Genomic DNA, 24,143 nt, shown 5'->3' on the forward strand with positions numbered 1-24,143 from the left:
CCCTGCCCGGGCCCTGCCGGCAGGAGCGAGGGGCGGGGCGCGCGGCCCGAGGTGAGGGACCGCCGGCCGGAGGGGATCCAGCGAGTCCGCCGCGCCGAGGGACCAGTGCGGGCCCCGCCGCTGCCGCCGTCCCCACCGTCCCCGACCGCGCCTGCCCTGGCTCCGCGCCAGGAGGGGCGGCCAGGCCCAGCCTCGGCACCGTGAGCCCCGGGACCCCGACGGCGCCCAGCCCGGCAAGAGGCCTCAGGGGGAGTACGAGGAGGAAGGGCTGCCTCGCCGGGGACCCGGCCATGGCGCTGGACTTCCTGGCTGGATGCGCTGGGGGTAAGGAGGCGGCGGGCCTGGGTCCGGGGAGGGAGGCCGGCCCACCAACACGCCCTGGCCTCGCGCCTTCCCGCTGGCGGGGGTCTCCGCGTCTGTGAATGGGGACCACAGTGCTCTTGCCTCGGGCGGCTCTCGTGGGCGTAAATTGACTTCAGGCCCGGGCTATCCACGGTGGCAGGTGTCTTTATTCTCTCCGGCCACGCTCGGACGGGAGGTCTGGGGCGCCGGGGCAGCACCGTGGCTGGGCGGAGGCCAGGACTGCCGGGAGGATGCCCCACTGCCCCCCGCGCCGAGGTCCCGGACTCATCTCTCTCCCCTCCCCCATCCCCGTCCGGCGCGCACTGGAAACAGGGTCCCCTCCCCCGGCTGTATATTTGGGGGCTGACTCCACCCCGTCCCTCGCAACTGTCCAGCGGGGTTCGAGCTACGGGGCCGACCCCTTACTCGGCTGGCCTTGGAGGGCACTGAACCGCTCTAGCCAGACCCTAGGCGCCGAGTCACGCCTTGGAACGCCGCCCCTTCCTACGCGGTTTTGTGAGCTACTGGGGGCGGAAGCGGGGTGGTAGGTGGGCCGGGCGAGCCGGTGTGGGGCACCTTCTCCGAGGCCCGGCCGCGGCCCTGGGGTTTCTCCCATGCCGTTGTCCCCGGGAGGGCGTGCAGTCCCGGCTCTCCCGTGCCCCAGCCGTGGGCGTCGGGCACGGTACTTCTCTGTTGGGCCTCTGGCTTCTCTGCTTTTACCTTGAGGGTTAATTTATTCACCAGGATTCATCGGGAGGCTAGGTTAGATATCGCGGGGGGGTGGGGTGGGGAAGGGTGGTTGGCGGCGGGAGTTGCAGAGAGGACCGGCCGGTTGTCCTTCTTTGGTCCCACTTCTCTCCCCAGCACCTGCCCTTGTTCGCTCTTCATCTACTTGAATTTGGCTTGAATAAAGCCTCAGCTCCCGGCCAGCGCTGAGAGCCCTGGCGGGAGTGGCTAGCGGTGGCCTTAAGTATTTAAACCTGTGGCGTCGGAGCCTGCTTCTTCTTGGGCGAGAGACTCGTTGAAAAGGGAGTGTGTTGGGGAAGTGATGTGCGTTGAAGGGAGTTAGAACTTCCCAGTCGGTCACCCAGTCAGAAGCTGCGGGGCACAAAGCCCAGAATTTGCTGTTAATCGCTGGAGAGTTTCTCCCTAGCGCCGGGTGCCCTGGAGACAGAGGGGGCGTGTCCTCTGCGGATTCCATTCTCACCTTCCCCTCCCGCTTCCGATCTCGCTGTTTGCTCCACCCTTGCTCCCCACCCACTTCCAGCTCCAGTGGGTGGGGGGTGAGGGGCTGTCCCCAGGCCAACACCTCCTTCCAGCCTTTGGGGAGTGGGGATTCTTTCCCCGGAGGGACAGAGTTCCTTCTGCAGTTGCGCTACCGTCGGTGCTGCTCTCCTGGAAACACCAGGGTTTGGAGCAGGAACACTTTCCCTGAAGGCAGGCCTGCTTGACGCCTCCAGGCACACCTGTGGTCTCCTCTGCCCTTCCTTGCCTGGCCTGCCCTTCCTCTGCCTCCTTGCCTGGAATGTCCTTCGCTGTCCATCCTGATGGGCCCACCTGGGAGAGATCATATCCATGCCCCCTGCCCCAGGTTTGTGGGTGAGGTCAAGGACTGGCACTGTTTGGTGCTGTAGCACTGGGGCACAGGCCACCCCTCCGCCCTCAGGCCCTACTTTTCGTGCAGGCCCCAGGCACATAATGGCCACCCAGCTAAGGCTCTACAAGCATAAGCCTGAGCCTCCCAGGTGGACAAGGACAGAAGTCACCTGGGGGCTCACTCCTGGCCTCATCAGAGAAACCTAGGCCCAGGGAGGTGGAGGGACTAGAGCAAAGTCACACCACGTGCTCTGCTGATGGCCAGGATGGGCCCTCAGGACAGTGAACTGACTGTGTCCCAGGCTCCAGGTCCCTGGCACAGCCCAGGTCACACTGACAGCCTGCCCAGAGGCACCCCACCTTGGGAACTGCAGGCTCAGGGCAGATGATACCAGTGCTTCTCCTTGGTGGCTGGGGAGGGGGACTATCCAGTCCCTACTATTCACCTAGTGTGGGTCATGTGTTTTAACTTCTCAGGGAGGCAGGGCCAGCATCTTGACTGACAGCATCCTTGACGCCTCGCATGGTGGAAGGTTTCGAATGCCTCCCCCCTCTCCCCTGTTGGGGGATCATCCCAAATCTTGAGGCCACATAAACACTGGGCTCTGGATGAGGCATGGACAGAAGCAGGCACAGAGAGAAAAGCTCAGCCAGGGGTGGGAGAACCTGGGAGGAGAGGGAAACCCCGAGAAGGCAGCCACCTCTGCTGCCAGCCATCCCCAGGACAGTGGTTCCTCCCCACCCGCCCCAGCCCTTGAGGACCATTGGGTGGGGATTGCCCCTGGAGCCAAGCTTAGGGAGGACAGTAGACAGTGGCTTTGGAGTTGGGAGACAGGGTTCTGCTTCTGGTGTGACTGGAGGCCTCCTCGTGTGCTCAGGAAGGTGGTGAGGAGGCTGGTCCAATGGAGGCCGGCCCCACAACCCACGCCGTTCCTGAGGATGGGTTCTTCTGGGTGAAGGAGACCAAGCCCCTTGCCGAAGGGTGCTGAAACAAGTCAGAAGAGAAACTGGGAACCAGTGCCTGTCCTGGGAGACCTGAGTGGGGCCTCCCAACAGAGACAAGTGGGGTAAGGGTCTTTCTGCTCTCTCCGTCCTTTGCCCTGTTGCTGTTGCTGTCACCTGGGCAGGTCTGGGGCCAGAGGCGTGACCATGCACCCACAGGAAGGGGACCCCACAGCTGGACCTAGCTTCAGGGGACATGGAGGGGCCTCGAGACGCCCCCCGCTGGAGGGAGAAGTAAAGTCCAGCGGCACATCCTGGGCAAGTGTTCAGTTTCCAAAACCCAGAGAAACCCAGATACTGCCCAAGAAAAGAGGTTCTAGAACTAGGATTTTCAAATTTAGAAAATTAAAAAGCTGAAGTGGGAAACAGGATGGATTTCCTGTTTCCAGGATACAAAGGCCTCCTAGAAAACCAGAAACCCAGATGGAAGTCACGAAAGAAAAGATAGGCTTGGTGGTTGCTTCTTCATCCGCCTGTGAATGTTAGAGGCTCTGGAAGAAGACGGAGCAGGTCTGGAGATGATGAATATGATGAATAAATAATAGTGGAAATTTTCTGCACAGTGAAAGTGTTAGTATTGTTCCAGGAAGGGTTACTTTAAAGGAAAAGACACACCTTTGGCATCTCCTGGTGACATTCTTGAAATCCACAGATAAAATGTCAGTGACCTCCCCACAGAATTGAAAAACACCACCACCACCACCACCACCACATTGGCAGCAGATTTCTCATCGGTAGCACTGAAAGCCAGAGGACCAAGGCTGGCCTGGGCCCAGGATTCTCCACCAGAGTGTTCATACTGTTCCCCAACCAGATTAAGAAATAGATTTTGAGCCGGGCTCGGTGGCTTATGCCTGTAATTCCAGCACTTTGGGAGGCTGAGGTGGGTGGACCACGAGGTCAAGAGATCGAGACCCTCCTGGCCAACATGGTGAAACCCTGTCTCTAAAAATACAAAAATTAACTGGGCGTGGTGGCATGCGCCTGTAGTCCCAGCGACACAGGAGGCTGAGGCAGGAGAATTGCTTAAACCCGGGAGGCAGAGGTTGCATGAGCCGAGATCGCGCCACTGCACTCCAGCCTGGGTGACAGAGGAAGACTCTATCTCAAAAAAAAAAAAAAAGAGAAATAGATTTTGGGCCAAGCTTGGTGGCTCAAGCCTGTAATCTCAGCACTTTGGGAGGCCAAGGCAAGTGGCTCACTTGAGGTCAGGAGTTCAAGATCAGCCTGGCCAACATGTGAAACCCTGCCTCTACTAAAATACAAAAATTAGCTGGGCGTGGTAGCGGGAGCCTGTAATTCCAGCTATTCGGGAGGCTGAAACACAAAAATCATTTGGGCCGGGCGCGGTGGCTCAAGCCTGTAATCCCAGCACTTTGGGAGGCCGAGGCGGGCGGATCACGAGGTCAGGAGATCGAGACCATCCTGGCTAACACAATGAAACCCCGTCTCCACTAAAAATACAAAAAAAAAATTAGCCGGGCGTGGTGGCGGCACCTGTAGTCTCAGCTACTCGGGAGGCTGAGGCAGGAGAATGGCGGGAACCCGGGAGGCGGAGCTTGCAGTGAGCCGAGATCGCGCCACTGCACTCCAGCCTGGGCGACAGAGCGAGACTCCGCCTCAAAAAAAAAAAAAAAAAAAAAAAAAAATCATTTGAACCTGGGAGGTGGAGGTTTCAGTGAACTGAGACCTCACCATTGCATTCCAGCCTGGGTGACAGAGTGAGACTCTGTCTCAAAAAAATAAATAAATAAATAAATAAATAAAGGCTCTAATGAAATGGCAGTTGATGAGTAGAGACCCCAAGATGGAAGGAGAGGGAATTGTGAATTGAGTCTCGCGGTCTCTAGGAAAATGTCAGTGGAAGGTGGCAGGGATGGGTGCCTTCTTCCGGTAGCTCTTACTAGGGTGGGCGGGACAGAAGGAGGCAGACAGAGTCATGGGGGAGGCAGTGCTTACACTGTTTCTATATAATGATTAGAAGTATTAGAAACAGGAAGTAACCCTTTGCTGAAATTACAAATTAACAATTAGAAAGGGAATAAATAGCTGGGCGTGGTGGCTCACGCCTGTAATCCCAGCACTTTGGGAGGCCAAGGCAGGTAGATGACTGAGGTCATGAGTTTTAGACCAGCCTGGCCAACATGGCAAAACCCCTTCTCCACTAAAAATACAGATATTAGCTGGGTGTGGTGGGACAGACCTGTACTCCCAGCTACTCGGGAGGCTGAGGTAGGAGAATCAATTGAACCTGGGAGGCAGAGGTTGCGGTCAGCCGAGATTGCGCCACTGCACTCCAGCCTGAGTGACAGAGCAAGACTCTATCTCAAAAAGAGAAAGGGAATGAATAGTAATTTTCCCAAACCATCAAAAATATGGAAAAAGGAGTAAAATAAACCATTCACATAAAATAAAGTGGCATAAAAATGTCAGATCCCTCAGTTGTTCCAGCAAAATCAGACTGCTTTAGACAAAATCCAGTTATAGTTGCTTACAAAAAACATCTAAAACAAGATAGTAAGAAAAGGTTCAAAATTACACATTGGGCACGGTGACTCACGTCTGTAATCGCAGCACTTGGGGAGGCTCGGGTTTTCTTGAACCCAGGAGTTTGAGTTTTCTTGAACCCAGCCTGGGCAGCATGGCAAGACCTGTCTCTGCCAAAATTACAAAAATTAGCTGGGTGTGGTGGCTCGTGCCTGTTGTCTCAGCTACTTGGGAGGCTAAGACAGGATGGTTGCTTGAGCCCAGAAGATGGAGGTTGCAGTGAGCCGAGATTATGCCACTGTACACTCCAGTCTGGGTGACAGAGTGAGATCTTGTCTCAACAAAGACACCAAAATTACAAGTTGGACAAAATCATACCAGTCACATGTAACCAAAGAGAAAGCAGAATTGGCAAAGTTAAAGTTAATATCAAGTGGGTTTTAGGGTCCAAGGTTTTTTTTTTTTTTTTTTTTTTTTTTTTGACACGGAATCTCACTCTGTGGGTCACCTAGGCTGGAGTGCAGTAGCGCCATCTCAGCTCACTGCAGTCTCTGCCTCTTGCGTTGAAGCGATTCTCCCACCTCAGCCTCCTGAGCAGCTGGGATTACAGGCATCCGCCACCACACCTGCTAATTTTTGTATTTTTAGTAGAGACGGGGTTTCACCATGTTGGCCAGTCTGGTCTTGAACTCCTGACCTCAAGTGATCTGCCTGCCTTGGCCTCCCAAAGTGCTGGGATTACAGGCATGAGTCACCACACCTGGCCAGATCCAAAATATTAAAGGATGCAGAGGATGTTAGGTAAAGATACAAAGTTCAATTTGTGGAGATGCATAGTAACTTCCACAGGCATTAAGTGGAAAAGTGAGAATGGGTTGTAATGTTAGTTTGTTACTCAACAGATGCTAGCTGTTTAATTATACATAAACACTACTGGCAGTAAAAGGAGAGCTTGAACAGATGTCCAGGTGAAACTCCAGGGAGAGGAGCAAGGGAGTCAGAGTCAGTTCACTGAGCCTGTTTCTCCTGTGAAATGGATAATGAGGTTGCCTTACTCACAGTGGTGGCAAGACTCAGAGATGGTTGCCACCTACACAGTGTTTAGGACTCTGAGAAGTGTTAGTGAGCCGTTTTGGAGGGGTGAACCTTTGCCCTTCAAGAGGAGCTGGATTTTTGGCAGGACCTGAAATAATAACCAAGGATGACCGCACAGTCACAAGCTGTCTCCCTGGGCTCGAGGTGGCTCCCACCCAGGGAAGGGGACGGGGGTGTCAGCCACTGCATCACGACCTGGGGTCGTCACTCCCTGGGGGAGGGAGGTAAACCTTTACAGGTAAGGAAAGTGAGACCCAGAGACAGAGTCATTTGTGAGCACGCCAGGCTGATGCGTGGCAGGGGGAAAATTCAAATCTGGGGAGGGTCTGACCCCAAAGTCCAGCATCCCTGGAGCCTCCTGCTCATGTCAGGTGTTTGGATTAATGGGACCTCCCAGAAATAGTGTGTGCAGCCTCCCAGGGGACAGTTTCCCCTGTCAGGCACCCAGACCAGTCCGCCGTGGAGAGCAGCAGCCTGCAGATGGGTCACCAGCGCTCAGTGGGACAGATGCTGGCATGGCATTGGGATGTCACATGCATACCCCCCCACTGGACATGAGGATTCCAGGGGCTCACGGGATCTGCCTGCTGCACCCACAGGTGCTTGGGCAATGCCCCTTTCCCCTGCAGGAGCTCCTGCCAGTCCTCCTTGCCAGCACCCCCTCATGCCCAGTGCCCTGCACTGCGTTTCTGAGGTATGTGGGTCACAAGTCCCCCTCTCCTCCTCCAGGTGTGGCAGGCGTGCTTGTGGGACACCCGTTTGACACAGTCAAGGTGAGTCTCATCGCTGCTTTTTTTTCTCGGCGCGTACATTGGAAAGAGGCTCGCAGGGTTGGGGTGGCTGGAAGCCCGTTTCCGTGGACAGCCCCAGGTGGGCAGCTGCTTTTACACCGCGCCGGGCTGAACCTTCCTGCTGCTTCGTCCTGGCATCTCCCAGCTGGGGCTGATCCACATTCTGGGTTCATGGCCAAGTCCATCCTGGGCTTGGCCAGCTGGGACCGAGGTGCTGAGGTTTCCTCCCACCCAGAGCAAGGGCACCCACATTGTTCCCATGCAGAACTCCCCCAAACACTTCCTTGAAAGAAAGAAAAGTTCAGAGAGAAAATACAAAAAAGCCAAAACTCGTACCTCCCATGAACATGATCTTCACGGAGTGGTGATCATCCTTACGGAGAGTCCGAGTGATAGTTTCCCACGTGCCAGAGGCGTGAGGAAGGGCTCTGTTAGCCGGTTCCTTGACAACACCCCACACCTCCATAAACCGGAGTTCCAGGTTCTCAGACCCCCCTGAACGGAAACCAAGGAAATCTGTGTCCTCCAGCTAGCAATTCCCAAATAAATCCCCCACCCTCCGCTTGTGGTTGGGCTGTATGTTCTGAAAGTAGCGCAGTGGGGCCCTTCCTCACGCTTTTTCCTGGGCCCCAGGGCAAGCTGTGAGTGGCGGGCACCAGACCAGCCTTGTGCTTGCCGGCAGCACTACACGTGGCCCCTCTTCCCACTGAGGGAAGGCAAGGCAGGATGCACATCCTGAGCTGGGTTGGCAGGAGACTTCCGGTCTCCTTTTCTAGTGAGCCCAGGTGTTTGTTGGCAGAGACAGTGACTGCTTACCATAAGGCTGGATTGCATCCAGCACAAGAGTGAGGGCCCGGCCTTATGCATTGGCTGTGACCTTAAAAAGCTCTGTCCCTGGGCCTTGTGCAGGTCCAGGCCCCTCTGCCAGCTGGTTTTCTGCATGACCTTGGGCGGGTCCCTGTATCTTTGGGCTCAAACGTTGTCATCGTGCCAGTGCTCACCAGCATAATTTATGTTGGATTAAATGCTGGCTCTGAAAAGCACAACTCTTCCATCCAATTTGTGGAGGCGGCTGAAGGGCCAGGCTTTCTTGGCAGGCAGCGGCCCCACGTTTCCTGCACCAGCCTGCCGAGAGGGAGGCTGTGCAGAGCCTGCCCACACAGCCCCCGGCCCCAGCCGTGCCCACGCGCTGCCTGGCCAGGCCACCCGTGAACCCTCCCCCAGGCCAGAGCAGCCCAGGACAGCCTGGCAGTGTCCACGTTGCACTGTGTTTATATCTCGTCGTCATGTGTTGTGAATGCCTCTCGCAACCAAGAAGTGCCTCGCATTCACTTCCTCTTTCCAGCTCCGTGGAGGCCTAGGCTCTCTGAGCTATGAATCGGCCAGACCTGCTGGGCTCCTGCCCGGCCCCCTCAGGCAGCCCCTGGCAGGCTGGGGAGCACTTTCGTCCTGGTGCTCCGCCGTCCTGAGCCACTGAGCCCGTGAGCAGCATCCCTGGTGTGACTCAGGGACAGGAGTTTCTCCAGCCCATGAAATTTTACTTCCCAGACCCTACTTCACTGTCTGGAGGGTGGTCTTTGAGAAGATCTATTTGTGATCCTTTTTTTTTTTTTTTTTTTTGCCACTGTGTCGCTCCAGCATCACATCTGGACATACCTACCTTAAAAAGCTGAACTTTTTTTTTCTTTGAGACGGAGTCTGTGTCTGTCACTCAGGTTGGAGTGCAGTTGTGCAACCTTGGCTCACTGCAACTTCCTCCTCCTGGGTTCAAGTGATTCTCCTGCCTCAGACCTCCCCAACCCCCCAAGTAGCTGGGATTACAGGCACGTGCCACCACGCCTGGCTACTGTTTGTTTTTAGTTGAGGTCCAGCACATGTAGAAAGTGCACACATCCGGCCGTGCGCAGTGGTTCATGCCTGTAATCCCAGCACTTCTGGAGGCTGAGGTGGGCGGATCACAAGGTCAGGAGATCAAGACCATCCTGGCTAACAGTGAAACCCTGTCTCTACTAAACATACAAAAAATTAGCTTGGCGTGCTGGCGGGCACCCGTAGTCCAGCTACTCGGGAGGCTGAGGCAGGAGAATGGCGTGAACCTGGGAGGCAGAGCTTGCAGTGAGCTGAGATTGCGCCACTGCACTCCAGCCTAGGTGACAGAGCGAGACTCCGTCTCAAAAAAAAAAAGAAAGTGCACACATCCTAGGTGTACAAGTCATCGCAAAGCGCAGGCGTGGGGAGCCGCCACCCAGGAGAAACAGAACATGGCCAGCCCTCTGGAAGTCTTCACTCCTGCTCCTATCAACTCCTCCCGCCCCTTCTTCCGAGGCTTCCACTGGCCTAACTTCCCCCTTTTTTTTGAGACACGGGTCTTGCTCTGTCACCCCAGGTGGAGTACAGTAGCCCACTGTAGCTTTGATTTCCCAGGCTCAAGCAGTCCTCCCACCGCAGCCTCTCAAGTAGCTGAAACTACAGGCAGACACCACCATGTCTAGCTAATTTTTTTTAAGTTATTAGTAGAGATGGGGTCTTGATACATTGTCCAGCTGGTCTCAAGCTCCCAGGCTCAAGTGATCCTCCTGCCTTGGCCTCCCAAAATGCTGGGATGACAGGCCTGGCCCACTGTCCTCACTTCCAACACCACGGGCCCCTTTTGCCTGGTTTGAACTTAATATAATTGCAGCTGTACCCTAGAATCATCAGGGGCGATCTGAGTCCATGTCAGTCTGTACTGTCACATGGCCACAGACAATCTCATGGCTGGGACAGTCACAGTTTATTCCCCCAGACCCTTGGGACTGAAAGAATCCAAGATCTAGATCTCCTCTATAGCGTCCAGAACCACAGCCCCCGTCCTGAAGCACATGGGCCTTCACACGTGGTTCTGCACGAAGGGAATTTTCTGTCCTGCTTCCTTGGACACAACAATAATAAGGAAACAGTCACTTTCATCAGGGAGCAGTCATCTTGACCTGTGATGAGGGGGTGACCGGCTATCCCTGGGCAGGGGATGGGGAGGGTGGGTGGGGGCTGGCTGTGGGGGCTCCGTGCCTGGATGTGATGTTGAAATTTTGTGTTGCTTTAACCGCCTTTACTTTCTGAGCTAGGGGCTGTCTCCATCCATAGCAAAAGTGTAACTTTGTTGTAGATGGGCGTAAGCCTCACCCTGGAGAGCGCTAGTAAGTACAGACCAGGTGAACCAGACCCCAGCCTGGACCCCACCCTGTCGTGCCCATCTCCCCAACCCCAGAGTTCCCTCCGTAGCAGGCACAGGGAGGGTGTGAGACAAGCTTGGGCCCAGCACAGATCCTGGGGTGGGGGCTCGGGCTGGTCGAAAAAAATCAGCCCCCTCTGGATTGGGGGTCCTCATGTGGGGGTCTCTCAGCCCTATGGGGAGCTGGGAGCTTCCTAAACTTGTGTCCAAATGACTAGTTTCCCAGGGGTGGGTCCATTCCCATCAATCCTCAAAGGAGAGCCTGTCACCCCAAGATTTTAAAAGCCTGAGCTGTAGATGACAAGACTTGGGATGCTGGGCCACAGTTCCTCTCCCAGAGAGTGAGGGCTCGTCACAGACTGAGGGGTCAGAAACAAAGTAGGGAGAGACCTCTGCCCACATTGGTGGGAAAAGCTGAGTTGACCTGAGCCTGACATTCCCGAGCTGCTGGACTTGGGCGTTCACCAGTGTATGTGACCTGCAAAGACTTCACAACACTACCCAGGTGGCATTGAGTATCCAACTTGGGAAGGGATAGCTCCACGTCACATCGGTTCTATTCACACAGCCCTCTTAGTCCCAGTGTTGGGCCTGCAGGAGGAACAGAGAGATCCCCCCAGAGACCACAGAACATTGAAGGGAAAGCAGCAAACCTCGCATCAAGGTGCTGGCCAAGAACTGGGCCTCCAGGGTGGGAGGGGTGCTTCGGGCCAATCTTGAAGCATTGGCTTCCAGCTGTTGAGGTCCTGGGCGTACTGAGATGGTACTTGTTTCCTAACAAAACATTTTTTGTAAGTGCATTCACCAATAGAGGGCCCACCTATTCTGGTGGAGAGAATTGGAAAAGGTTCCAGAATCTGGGCAGAAGCCTGGCTGTTCCCGGTGAGGGCTCTCCCTTGCCAGCACTCCCTCCCACCCTCACTCTGACCAACACAGCCACTCATATCACTGGAGAAGACAGCTTTGGCCAAGTTGTAAAACATCTCTGAGCCTCAGTCTTCCCATCTTGGAAATGGGGGCAGTTGTCCCAATGCCAAGATAATTGAGTGTGAAGCCCTCCCCTGTCCCGTGCTGCCTAGTACCGAAGGCACTTGCTTTGTGGCCCTGGCTGTATGAATGATCATTCCTGAGTCAGACCTAGGGAATCAGCCCCTGAGAATGTGACTTGACCTAGTTTACTCCCACCCCCCCGCTCTGCAAGTCTGAGCCTCCTGTCGAGCAGAGATAAGCTCATAGGCAACAAAGAGCGCTTTGACATGGAAGAGGTTCTGGGCCACTGGGCTCGGAGGCGGTGGGGCCTGAGCAGTGTCCCGGGCCCCAGAGCTGCTGATGTGGGTCCCCAAGGAGGTTGTTGGCTGTTCTCTTGCCACTGCTCTGTTAACTCATAACTGCTGTTCTCACTAAAGGCTACTGGCAGAGACCAGGCAGGAGCTCCTGGAGCCAAGGTCATTGCTTATTTTATTTATTTATTTATTTATTTATTTATTTATTTATTTATTTATTGAGACGGAGTGTTGCTTTCTCGCCCAGGCTGGAGTACAGTGGCGTGACCTCACTACATCCTCTGCCTCCCCGGTTCAAACAATTCTCCCACCTGAGCCTCCTGAGTAGCTGGGATTACAGGCGTGTGCCTCCACGCTAGGCTAATTTTTTTTACAGACATGGTTTCGCCATGTTGGCCAGGCTGGTCTCGAACTCCTGACCTCAAGTGATCCACCCACCTCGGCCACCCAAAGTGTTGGGATTACAGATGTAGCCACTGCACCCGGCCAGGCTCATCACTTTTTGCACCTATTGCCTCGAAGCCAGTCTGATGGGACATTAGGGCAGGGGACCTTCAGCCTGGTCTGGGACATGGGCTGCCCACTCAGCAGTATGACAAGCATCACCTGGAGAATGGGCCGGTCTCAGGAGGTCGTTCATGCCCCACCGGCAGTGCACTGTGCAGCCATCGTGTAAACAAGAGGCTTAACCGCAACTGGTCTGAGATCTTGGGGACCCCCTACCCTGTCTCCAGCAGCCTGTCCCTGTAGCTGTTTGCCCACCGGCACCCCATCCTGAAAAGGCATAGATACCCGGTCCGCCCTGCCCTGGAATTACAAAAGTCTTAGACTGTGCCTGAGTGCCCAGCCTCCTTAGGAGACCCTCCCAGGCAGCCTGAGTGCCAGACCCGGGAGCTGGGTGCTCTGGCCCTGCCTGCCTGCCTCTCACTGGACCCTCTCCTTCCAGGTGCGGCTTCAGGTCCAGAGCATGGAGAAGCCTCAGTACCGTGGGACGTTGCACTGCTTCAAGTCCATCATCAAGCAAGAGAGTGTGAGTGGCCTGGGCTGGTAGGGCTCGGGAGGCACAGGATGGGGAACCAGTCTCCGGGCTGCCACCACCCCAGACCAGAGAGCCAGGAAGGAAGGTGTCAGGATGGCCAGGAGGCCAATCAGGACCTAGGTTCCAAAGAAATTCTGCTTGGTCCTCAGGAGCCCCTGGGGTGGGCTGGGGCTGCCATCCTCCGACCCCTCTCCGCGTGGAGGGCCCAGGAGGTGCGTGTTGCCGGCTCTGATGGCGTCTCTGCCCCCGCAGGTGCTGGGTCTGTACAAGGGCCTGGGCTCGCCGCTCATGGGGCTCACCTTCATCAACGCGCTGGTGTTCGGGGTACAGGGCAACACCCTCCGGGCCCTGGGCCACGACTCGCCTCTCAACCAGTTCCTGGCAGGCGCGGCGGCGGGCGCCATCCAGTGCGTCATCTGCTGCCCCATGGAGCTGGCCAAGACGCGGCTGCAGCTGCAGGACGCGGGCCCGGCACGCACCTACAAGGGCTCGCTGGACTGCCTCGTGCAGATCTACGGGCACGAAGGTCTGCGTGGCGTCAACCGGGGCATGGTGTCCACGCTGCTGCGAGAGACGCCCAGCTTCGGCGTCTACTTCCTAACCTACGACGCGCTCACGCGGGCGCTGGGCTGCGAGCCGGGCGACCGCCTGCTGGTGCCCAAGCTGCTGCTGGCAGGTGGCACGTCGGGTATCATGTCCTGGCTCTCCACCTACCCTGTGGACGTGGTCAAGTCACGGCTGCAGGCCGACGGGCTGCGGGGAGCCCCGCGCTACCGCGGCATCCTGGACTGCGTGCGCCAGAGCTACCGCGCCGAGGGCTGGCGCGTCTTCACACGGGGACTGGCGTCCACGCTGCTGCGCGCCTTCCCCGTCAACGCCGCCACCTTCGCCACGGTCACCGTGGTGCTCACCTACGCGCGCGGCGAAGAGGCCGGGCCCGAGGGCGAGGCTGTGCCCGCCGCCTCCGCCGCCCCTGCGGGGCCCGCTCTGGCGCAGCCCTCCAGCCTGTGACACTCACCCAGCCATCCTTCCCCAGGGCCCCTTCTCAGAAACCTGAGACATAAATTGGCCCCTGAGTCGATTGCCGTGCTCCTGCTCGGATGCCGGGGGCTGTGGACTCTCTCAGACCTGGGCTGAATTTTGCTGATCAGCCGGGTGGCTTTGGCCGAGAACTTCACTTGCCTCAGTATTCTCATCTGTGAAATAAGGACCCTCATACCCACATTGTAGAGTCACGAAGGTCAGAGATTATTCTGAGTGGCAGCCAGCACCTGGCCTGGCTGAGGACATTGCACCATTCATTATCCTGGAAATTGAGGCAGACACTCCAGCCCCTTTCTGGGATCCTGGCCACGCCACTGTGCTCCTGCCCTGCAGGCTGGCTCCCAGGGGTCTCTGATGGCCCACCAAGGGGCTGCCCAGGGACCTGACTCCATATATCCTCCACCCGGGAGGCTGGTGGGCCACCTCTGGTCTGTGTTAGGGACAGAGGAAAACTTGGTGTGCCTCCTGGTGTCGCAGAACTGGATCCTCTGCATACCCCAGCTTCTCCACATGCCACTGCTAGGGGTACCCCAGCTGCTGCCACTCCTGCTGGAGGGTGAACTGGGGACCCTCCACCCTCCGGGAAGCCATGGAGTCTGCTGGAGGCACCATATCAGCGAACGGGACTAGCGTGGGGAGCAGACAGACCAGTGGGTGGAGGTCTCGACAGTTCAAGTGTGATGCAGCTGTGGCAAGAAGAAATCCTTCCACCTCTGGGCCTCAGGCTGCCTGTCCATAAAATGGGGACATGGCCAGCTGATGGACAACTGAGTCTCTGGTCCACCCATCCCCGCCAGCCAGGATCCCCCAAGGTGTGCAGAGGGCTCAGCAGAGAACAATATGGGATCCCCCTCACCAGGGCTGGAACACCTCCAGCCACAAAGAAGCCAAAGGTCAGTTCCTCTTGCTCCCCAGCAAACGGTGCCTCCTAGGCATTCTCAGAGCCAGGGCTTCATCCCTGTGAAGGCACAGGGTCCGATAGTGGGCACAGGGGTGGCTAGTTGGGGCCTGGGGCAGGAGAAGGCCGTCCCAGGCATCCTGGGGAATGTGCTTGATGAAGACGACACTGGGCTTTGCACAGCCTGGTGTCACTGCACAGAAACTGTCAAGGGAATAAAGTTTTCTTTGTTTTTTAAGTGGTGAAGCTGCCTTTGCATATGGTGGAGGAAAGGGCTTCATTCAACACCCTTGCCCTGGAGTCGAAGGGGCCAGCTCAGAGGTGTGTGTGCCCTCGGATCCTGACAGCGGCCTTGGCCATGTGACCTGGGCAGTTGCGGATACATCTGAGAACCTGTTTTCTCGTCTGTAAGGCAAGCTAATGAAGGGCGAGAGGATTGGAATGTAAAGCTTATGAATACGCTGGTGCAGCCTGGCCATTCAGCAGAAGTGCCTCTGCTATCATCCCAGCAATGAGACGCCTGTGGTGAGGGACACTGGTGGGCGGGGCAGCAGGGACAGGGGGTGTCCCAAAAACAGCTTCCTGGAGGAGGGGAGGTCTGAGCGGAGCTGACCATTTCAGCCACCCGGGCAACTTGGGCACAACTGTACCTAACCTGACCTAGGAGGTCAGAGAGCGCTTCCTGGAGCTTTGCCAAAGGTGTGGTGTGGGGGTCTCAGTCTCACTGCACACCTCACCTGCAGTTCTGTTCAGCCTCCTGGAGTTAGCCCTCGGCATCCTGAGCCTCTGCAACCACCAGCCCTGGAGGCTGTCCCTCCCAGCTGCTGAGCCAAGAAGCTCTGCCCACTGACAAGGGAGAGTCGGGGAGGGGCCCCAGTTCCTGTGCCTGTTTAATCCTAGTGCCTTCCAGGGAGGCAGGAGGCTTCGAGGAAGCTGGCTGTTGACCCCCGGGGTCTCCTTGCCTCTCACTTCTCTTTACTGTGAAATAAACCAGGGGAAGCTCCCAGGGGTGAGGGACACACCCTGGCCATGGGCACAGAGAGGGGCCCCTTCCCTGGCTCCTGCATGTCCAGTTTGGCAGCCCCTTTGCCTCTGTAGGCCTGGGTGGCTGAATCTCTCAGGGCACCTTTGGTCCGCCTGTGGCTGTGGTCCTCATCACCCTGGATCTCTCCACACATCTGCACTCTCTGGAAAGGCCACAACGTGACCCTTGTCAGGAACTGATTTGAGCACAAAGCTTTCTCCAGCCCTGCTCACCCTGGGGCTTCTCCACGACCCCTGCTGCTGCCTGCCATCTGGGGACAGCACACAGGCCAGCCATTCGGAAGTGAGGGGTGGTGCAGCAAGGAGCAAGGTGAAGGGGCGGGGGGCTTCCAGCCGCCTCACACGACCAACACATCTGCCAGGCAGGCAGCGGAGCTGCTGCTGTTTTTAATGAATTTCTTTTACATTTTCTTTTCTCCCTGATTTGAACTTTTTTAAAATTTTGAGATGAAGTCTCGCTCTGTTGCCCAGGCTGGAGTGCAGTGGCGCTCTCAGCTCACTGCAACCTCCACCTACTGGGTTCAAGTGATTCTCCTGCCTCAGCCTCCGAGTAACTGGGATTACAGGTGCCTGCCACCACACCTGGCTAATTTTTGTATTTTTAGTAGAGATGGGGTTTCACCATGTTGCCAAGGCTGGTCTCAAACTCCTGACCTCAAGTGATCCACCTGCCTCAGCCTCCCAAAGTGCCGGGATTACAGGCGTGAGCCACCGCGTCCGGCCTCTGATGTGAATTTATGTGAAGTAAGTGATCTATGAAGGTGATTAAAAATACCCCCAGAACCCAGGCTTAGGCAGTGAAGAGGAAAACCTCCTTCCGCCTCCCTGGGGCCAGCCTCTCCTGAGTCGAGGACAGTCTCCAGTTCCCGGAAGGCATCCAGCACATCTTGCACAAGTGGCAGCATGGCAGGCAGGGGGACATCTGCACCCCCCACGAAGTGTGGCCGAGGTCCTGACTGTTCTGTTCTTTGCTGTCTTCCCTTGACAGTGATCCTGGAGATTGCATCCATCTCCTAGGGCTGCTGTAACGAAACACCACACATGGTGGCTAAACGATAGCCAAGTGTCCTCTGGGAGTTCTGAGGGCCACACTCTAGCTGCAGGCAGGGTTGGTTCGTCTGGGGGGCTCTGAGGGATGAACTGTTCCCTGCTTCTTCCAAGCTTCTGGTAGCGGCTGGTAATCCTTGGCTCCCTGGGCTCACAAGCGCATCACTCTGATCGCTGCCACCATCTCTTGCCCCCTTCTCCTGTCTGTGTCTCCATGTCTTCTCTTTGTGTAAGGGAACCAGTCACATGTGATTAAGGGCCCACCCTACGCTAGTATGACCTCATCTTAACTAAAAACATCTGCAGAGACCAGGTTCCAAATCAGGCCAAATTCAGTTGCCTGGAGTTAGGGCTTGAACGGATCTTTTTGGGGCCACAATCCAACCCTCAACAGGGCTCTGTATCAGTGTGTCTGAACTGTCCTCCTTCCTGCTGACAGCTGCGTGGCATATTTCACTGGATAAACTGTGCTTGATTTGCTTTTCCAGTCAGGTTTGGGAACGTAACTGGGAGACACGTCTCAGCAGAGTCTTAGAGGAAGAGCAGCAGCAGACGGGGCCGCAGAGGGACCACAAGGCTGTAGCTGGAAGGGCAGATGTAGCCAAGGTCCCGAGGTAGAAGGGGTCGGTGGGGGCTGGGAAGGGGGGCGAGGCAGGGCCTGGAGGACAGCAGGGCCACATGGCAGTGCCTTGAGGACAGTGGCAGATCCTCCTAAGTGCCAACTGCTCTTGAAATCTCAACTTGTTCTGGGCTTTAGTATGTCCAATCAAAACACCTTCCCAGACTGTCTTTTTTTTTTAGATGGAGTTTCACTCTTTTCGCCCAGGCTGGAGTGCAATGGCACGATCTCGGCTCACTGCAACCTCCACCTCCCAGGTTCAAGCAATTCTCCTGCCTCAGCCTCCTGAGTAGCTGGGATTATAGGCGCAGCCACCACGCCCTGCTAATTTTTTGTATTTTTAGTAGAGATGGGGTTTCACCATGTTGGCCAGGCTGGTCTCGAACTCCTGATTTCAGGTGATCTGCCTGCCTTGGCCTCCTAAAGTGCTGAGATTACAGGCGTGAGCCCCCGCGCCGGCCCCCAGACTGTCTTGCGGCCGGAGCTGGCCATATGTCTTGACAGCTTCTGAGAAAGCTGTGAAACAGGTAGAACACGCTGTGGCGCACCGCTTGACCTCTGATCTCTGACCTTGCTCTCTGCCTCCCGCTGGAAACGGGATAGGATGCCTGGAGCTGCAGTGGGAGAGACCACAGCCGTAAGCCACCGAGTCAGCCTGGCCTTGGAAGGCTGGTCACATCCCTCTCATTCAGCACACTGTTCCTGTCATTTGCAGCCAAATGCACCACCAGCCGCCATGCAGAACTGAGTTTATTTCATTGTGTCAGCAGCTGTGAGCAGGTTTTACCCAGGGAGTGACAAGATCCAATTTATGCTTTGGAGACCCCACAGGAGGTTAGGAGGCAATAAGAGGCAGGCCAGGGTGGGGCCAGAGGCCACGAGGGTGTCTGGGCCAAAGGACATCTTGAGGCCAGGAATGGGGCAGGGGAGTCCAGTGGCAGGTAAGTGAGACCACGCTGGGGAGTAAACAGCAGAAGAAGCCCTTGGAGGTGTCGGGGGTGCACCCAAAGGAGGCGAAACTATGTGGCAGGAGCTAGAGTCTGAACTCCACAGGGATCTGGAGTTTATGGCTCCTTCTTTTTTTTTTTTTTTTTTTTTTTGAGACGGAGTCTCGCTATGTCTCCCAGGCTGGAGTGCAGTGGCGTGATCTCGGCTCACTGCAAGCTCCGCCTCCCGGGTTCACGCCATTCTCCCGCCTCAGCCTCCCAAGTAGCTGAGACTACAGGCGCCCGCCACCACGCCCGGCTAGTTTTTTGTATTTTTAGTAGAGACGGGGTTTCACCATGTTAGCCAGGATAGTCTCGATCTCCTGACCTCGTGATCCACCCGCCTCGGCCTCCCAAAGTGCTGGGATTACAGGCTTGAGCCACCGCGCCCGGCCATGGCTCCTTCCTTGACCCCTTAAGGGAAAGGGCTACCAAACGGCACTGCCGAGGGATTTGTCTCTGGGATGGGAAAGAGGGAGGCTGAAAGCGTGGAAGGGCAGAAAGAAGGGGACAGGCCCCGTGAGGGCTGGTGTTCAGGTCCTTGGTGCAGAGTTCAGGCAAAGCAGTGGCATTTTGGAGAGTCCAAATCTGAGAAACTGTTTTTCCAATCTCAGAGCCCACACCAGGTTCGCACACAGACTTCCCCTTCCCTTTTCTTTTGATTCCTTTGGACATCAGGTGTCTGGAGCGAATGGAGCGTAAACCTCCTTGTGACCCTCTCATCACCAGCCTGAGCCTTTAGTGAGTCATTTCTCATAAAAAGCACCTGTGAGGCCACACTGACCCAGGACCTTCACCAGCCCTCCCTGTGCTGGGCAGGTTCTTGTGACTGTAGGGACGGCCTAGCCCTTTGCACACCCATCCCTTCATCCTCCCAACAGCCCTACAAGGTCGGTGCTGGCACTCCCATTTTGCAGTGCAAGATACCAGTTGGGGAGGACCCCCGTCCAAGGCCACATGGCTAGCTGGTGCTGGAGCCAGTGCTGGGAGCCGGTCAGCCCATCCTTTGCCCTTCAGCAGGATCAGCTGGGGCCGGCAACCCTGGAGCGGCAGTGCAAGCACCAGAGGGGGCCTGGCCAGGGCCAGGGTCCAGGTCCCATGCTCCTGGGTCTCAGCTCCCTTGCTGCTGCTTGCTCACCACACCCCTGACCTCATGGTACCCACCTACCCATGGAGAGGCAGACACATTGCTGGGTCCAGAGGCCACTTTCCAGGGAACTGGGAAAGGCTTGGTGGGGCCAGTGTCCACCTTGATCAGGGCACAACAGAGACAGGGCAGAGGCTGAGGGGAATGGGCCTGTGCTCCAGGGACTCCTTGCTCAGCCTCGCTCTCCTGCAACTTGACCTCCCCCAGGCTCGTGGGGAATGCCAGTCCCCCCCACCAGTGCCCCTCTGCAAGCAACACCCTCCCCAACCATGCTCTGCCAGGCCAGCTGACACCATGCCAGCTGTAATGATGTCCCACAAAGTTTGGGCGAACGAATAAGTTCAGATTTGGCTTGAATGTCCTCGGGGACGGTGAGGACACAGGACAAAGAGCAGACACGGGAACATGGTGAGATCTGTTTGTTGTGGTGACAGTACTGGCCGGTGTCTTGTTTATCTCCCCAACCTCTACCTTAGCTCCATGAGAGCCAGGGGTGCAAAGTCAGCATGCTGAATGAATGAGTGAATGAATGCGTGAGGGCAGAGGCTGCTGAGTACAGGGCCAGGTTGGGTTTTGCCAGGCAATACAGAGACGGGCCAGGGAAGACAATGTACACTGTGAGGCCAGAACACGCTTGGGGGCAGAGGGTGAAGCGGTGATGGGCTGGAGAGGGGCTGGGGCGGCAGGAGTGGCTCCAGAATCTACAGGAAGGGTGATGGTAGGAGCCCCCGCCACGTCCGTGGTACGAGGAGAGAGGAAAAGCAGCCCCAGCTTGGAGGGCTCCAGAACGCCCCTTCGGGCCGGCACCCCAAGGCCCTGTCTCACCGCTTCCCGGGCCCGCCCCCTAATCCCAAGACGGCGCTCTCCCACCCCGTCCTCCAGGGGGCGCTGTTCCATCAGGATGGTGGGGGAGCGTGTCCCAGGGCCTTGTTCAGCGGGGGCCTCGTGGTATGTGGCCCCTCCCTCCTCGGGCGTCGCCGCCGCACCGCCCTGCCCCGCGTCCCCGCGGCCCTGGCGGCGGGAGTGTCCTCCGCCCGAGGCCTCGGGCAGGTCCGCGTCTCTCGGGCCCTGAATGTCCGCGCCGCCGTGGCGCTGAGCTAACTCCGCGCGGGGGACGCTCGTAAGCGGCGGCGGCTCGCGGGGACCCAACACTCAAAGCTTCTGGACAGCCCCCACCGCGCCTTGGGTCCCCGCGAGGTCCGGCCGCTTCGCGGTGCGCACGCGCAGCCCCTCCCCACAGCGGACGCGGCCCAGCCCCGGGGCCGACCGGCACAGCGCCCTCCTGCGGCTGGCGGCGGCAGCGCACCCTGAGGGCGGGGGCCCAGGCGCGGGTCTGAAGGCCCCCGGGGTCGCCCGCCGCCCGCCAGAGCAGCGTGGGGGACAGGCCATGGAGCACTGCAGGGTGGCAGGGAAGGGCTGGGGCAAAGGCGCGGCCCAAGAGCCCAGAAGGGTCTGGGGCGGGCGGGGCTGCCCGCGCTAAGTGCTGGCAAAGGCCAGGCGTGCAGGGGCTAGGGTTGGCCACCAGCGACCGGGATATTCCTAAAGTCGGGTACAGACGCACGTGGCAGGCCAAGGCAAGAAGAAGCCATGCACACACCTGAGGAGCGTGCTGAGACCCCGTCCTGCCTCCTCTCCCTCCCTAGCCCGTATTTTTTATTTTTTTGAGACGGAGTCTCGCTCTGTCACCCACGCTGGAGTGCAGTGGCGCGATCTCGGCTCACTGCCATCTCCGCCTCCCGGGTTCACACCTTGTCCTGCCTCAGCCTCCCGAGTAGCTGGGACTATAGGCGCCCGCCACCACGTCCGGCTAATTTTTTGTATTTTTAGTAGGGAGAGGGTTTCACCGTGTTAGCCAGAATGGTCTCGATCTCCTGACCTCGTGAGCCGCCCGCCTCGGCCTCACAAAGTGCTGGGATTACAGGCCTGAGCCACCGCGCCCGGCCTATTTTTTATTTTTTTGAGACCGAGTCTCACTCTGTTGCCCAGGCTGGAGTGCAGTGGCGCGATCTCAGCTCGCGGCAATCTCCGTCTCCCTGGTTCAAGCGATGCCTCAGCCTCCCGAGTAGCTGGGATTAGAGGCATGTGCCACCACACCCAGCTAAATTTGTATTTTTGGTAGGAAGGGGTTTCTCCATGTTGGTCAGGTTGGTCTCAAACTCCCGACCTCAGGTGATCTGCCCGCCTCAGCCTCCAGAAGTGCTGGGATTACAGGCATGAGCCACAGCGCCTGGCCCCTAGCCCCTATTTATCACGGCCTTACCCTCCTTCCTCCAGATGTCATGCCAGTGCCAGTAGGGCAATGCCATTCCTGCCTAAAACAGGGTCTGGCACATAACTGCATTGATCGCATCAGTGCCCCTGGAGGTGGAGAGGTAAGCTTTGGAAACGAAAACTCCAAGAGGGAGGGGAGGGAAAGGACAAGAGGTGATCATTAGGAAAGCCTGAAAAATGAGATAGAGCCAGGACTGGGCTCTGAGGGTGGGTGGGATTGGATTTTTCGGTAGGAAGTGGGGAACCGCTGCAGTTCAAATCAAGTGCTGAGAGACCCCGTTAGCAGAAAGGCCCAGTGTGGGGAGGTCAGCAAGGCCCGAGGGGAACGGCCGCAATGGCAGGCAGTCGGGGAGCCCGGAGGGCCCTTCCAAGGCCAGGAGGCACCACTGCGCCAGAACAGAAAGGGCCGCACACCAGGGAGGCCGATGCACTGCTCCATAAACAAGGGCCAGGGCTTTTTTGAAAGGGGACAGGAGGAGAATTCAGGCTAAGGAGCCAGTGGCAAGCAGAGTACCCTGGAAGCCAGGCAGGCTTGGGCTTTGGATTCTGGCTGCCTGGACTTTGCAAATAAATCTGAGCCTGTTCCTCTCTCACAACATGGTGATATTGCTAGCTAATTCATCAAAAGGTGGTTTGGAGGAGGGCACTGGATCCATCTGTATTCTCAACAAATGTTACCGGCTGCACATGGTGGCTCACTGTAATCGCAGCTACTTGGGAGGCCAAGGCAGGAGGACCACTGGAGCCCAGGAATTCAAGGCTGCAGTGAGCTATGATTGTGCCACTGCACTCCGGACTAGATGATAGCAAGACCCTGTCTCTTACCAAGAAAAAAAAAAACAAAAAATTACAGCCAGGCAGAGACACTGGCAAGTATAAAGGAGCGATGCTGGTTTCATCTTTATCTAGGGGTTTCTAAAGAAAGCAATTCTGCCGGGCGCAGTGGCTCAAGCCTGTAATCCCAGCACTTTGGGAGGCTGAGACGGGTGGATCACGAGGTCAGAAGATCGAGACCATCCTGGCGAACACGGTGAAACCCCGTCTCTACTAAAAAATACAAAAACTAGCCGGGCGAGATGGCGGGCGCCTGTAGTCCCAGTTACTTGGGAGGCTGAGGCAGGAGAATGGCGTAAACCCGGGAGGCGGAGCTTGCAGTGAGCTGAGATCTGGCCACTGCACTCCAGCCCGGGCGACAGAGCGAGACTCCGTCTCAAAAAAAAAAAAAAAAAAAAAAAAAAAAAAAGAAAGCAATTCCAGGCCGGGCGCGGTGGCTCATGCCTGTAATCCCAGCACTTTGGGAGGCTGAGGCAGGTGGATTACGAGGTCAGAAGTTTGAGACCATCCTGGCCAACATTGTGAAACCCCCATCTCCACTAAAAATACAAAATTAGCCAGGCGAGGTGGCACACACCTGTACACCTGTAATCCCAGCTACTCAGGAAGGAGGCTGAGGCAGGAGAATCGCTTGAACCCAGGAGACGGAAGTTGCAGTGAGCTGAGATCGTGCCCCTGCGCTCCAGCCTGGGAGGAAAAAAAAAAAAAGCAATTTCAAAGCCTTAGTTCCTTCCCATGTAAAATCTACAGATTTTCCACCCAGGCTCTTGCTCAGCTCAGCCCTACCTAGGGCCTTCACTCAGCAGTTCTGGGCTTGCACAGGCCTGTGACTTGCCACCTCAGCAGCATTCTGTCAGCAGCCCCTTCTGTCACTAGCAAAAAGGGAGTCACATGTATCCAAGTAATAACTTCACGCCTGGCTCTGAACCTTGCTCTGCAGAACATCAGACAGAACATCAGACACCAAGGCCCCAGCCGGGGGGAAGAAGCTCTGCTCTGCATTTTGCTTTTGGCTAAATCCTAAGTAGCTCTCAGTGTATTTGGTCAAGTTCTTGAGAGTTCATCCCTGTTAGCTCCAGAGCTTCCAGGGCTGACATGGGCTCACAGGTCTGGCTGCATGGGCATTTCACTGGGCTGTGCTTTCCGAACAGTAGGTGAGGCTCTCTTTAAAACACCCTCTGGCTCCTGAGCCCACCTTGGAGCTGAAAGGTTACAGAAGCATTGCTTGCTGGTGTGAGACCAAATCCTGGGAGTTCCCATTCCTGTGTGAGAAAGCAAGCCACAAGAACTGCCCAAGGCAGTTCAGGCAACTCTTAGACCAGGAGGGGTTCATGGCCTGGTTTCATGTGCAGTGAAACACTAAAGAAGTAGCTTAGAGGACTGAGGAACAAACAAGAACCACAGGCA

At 56.8% G+C, this 24,143-nt stretch overlaps 1 protein-coding gene across 9 annotated transcripts; it reads left to right on the forward strand.

Moving 5' to 3' along the window:
• Nucleotides 1-15,026, forward strand: LOC105467420 (solute carrier family 25 member 29). Of its 9 annotated transcripts, none has more exons than XM_011717009.3 (6): nt 2-324; nt 2,817-3,005; nt 7,252-7,295; nt 10,418-11,969; nt 12,754-12,837; nt 13,099-15,026. In XM_011717009.3, exons 5-6 carry the CDS (start codon nt 12,775-12,777, stop codon nt 13,855-13,857), a joined length of 822 nt encoding a protein of 273 aa, XP_011715311.2. In that variant the 5' UTR covers nt 2-324; nt 2,817-3,005; nt 7,252-7,295; nt 10,418-11,969; nt 12,754-12,774; the 3' UTR covers nt 13,858-15,026. The 9 variants fall into 9 exon arrangements, with proteins under 9 accessions (XP_024644173.2, XP_011715311.2, XP_070955707.1 ...); XM_071099607.1 differs by lacking the exon at nt 2,817-3,005 and having other exon boundaries at nt 256-324; nt 10,418-10,489; nt 11,931-11,969; XM_024788405.2 differs by lacking the exon at nt 2,817-3,005 and having other exon boundaries at nt 1-324; nt 11,931-11,969.
• Nucleotides 15,027-24,143: the final 9,117 nt, after the last annotated feature.

This window comes from Macaca nemestrina, chromosome 7, assembly GCF_043159975.1.
Source record: "Macaca nemestrina isolate mMacNem1 chromosome 7, mMacNem.hap1, whole genome shotgun sequence".
In the NCBI taxonomy this organism is placed as follows: domain Eukaryota; kingdom Metazoa; phylum Chordata; class Mammalia; order Primates; family Cercopithecidae; genus Macaca; species Macaca nemestrina.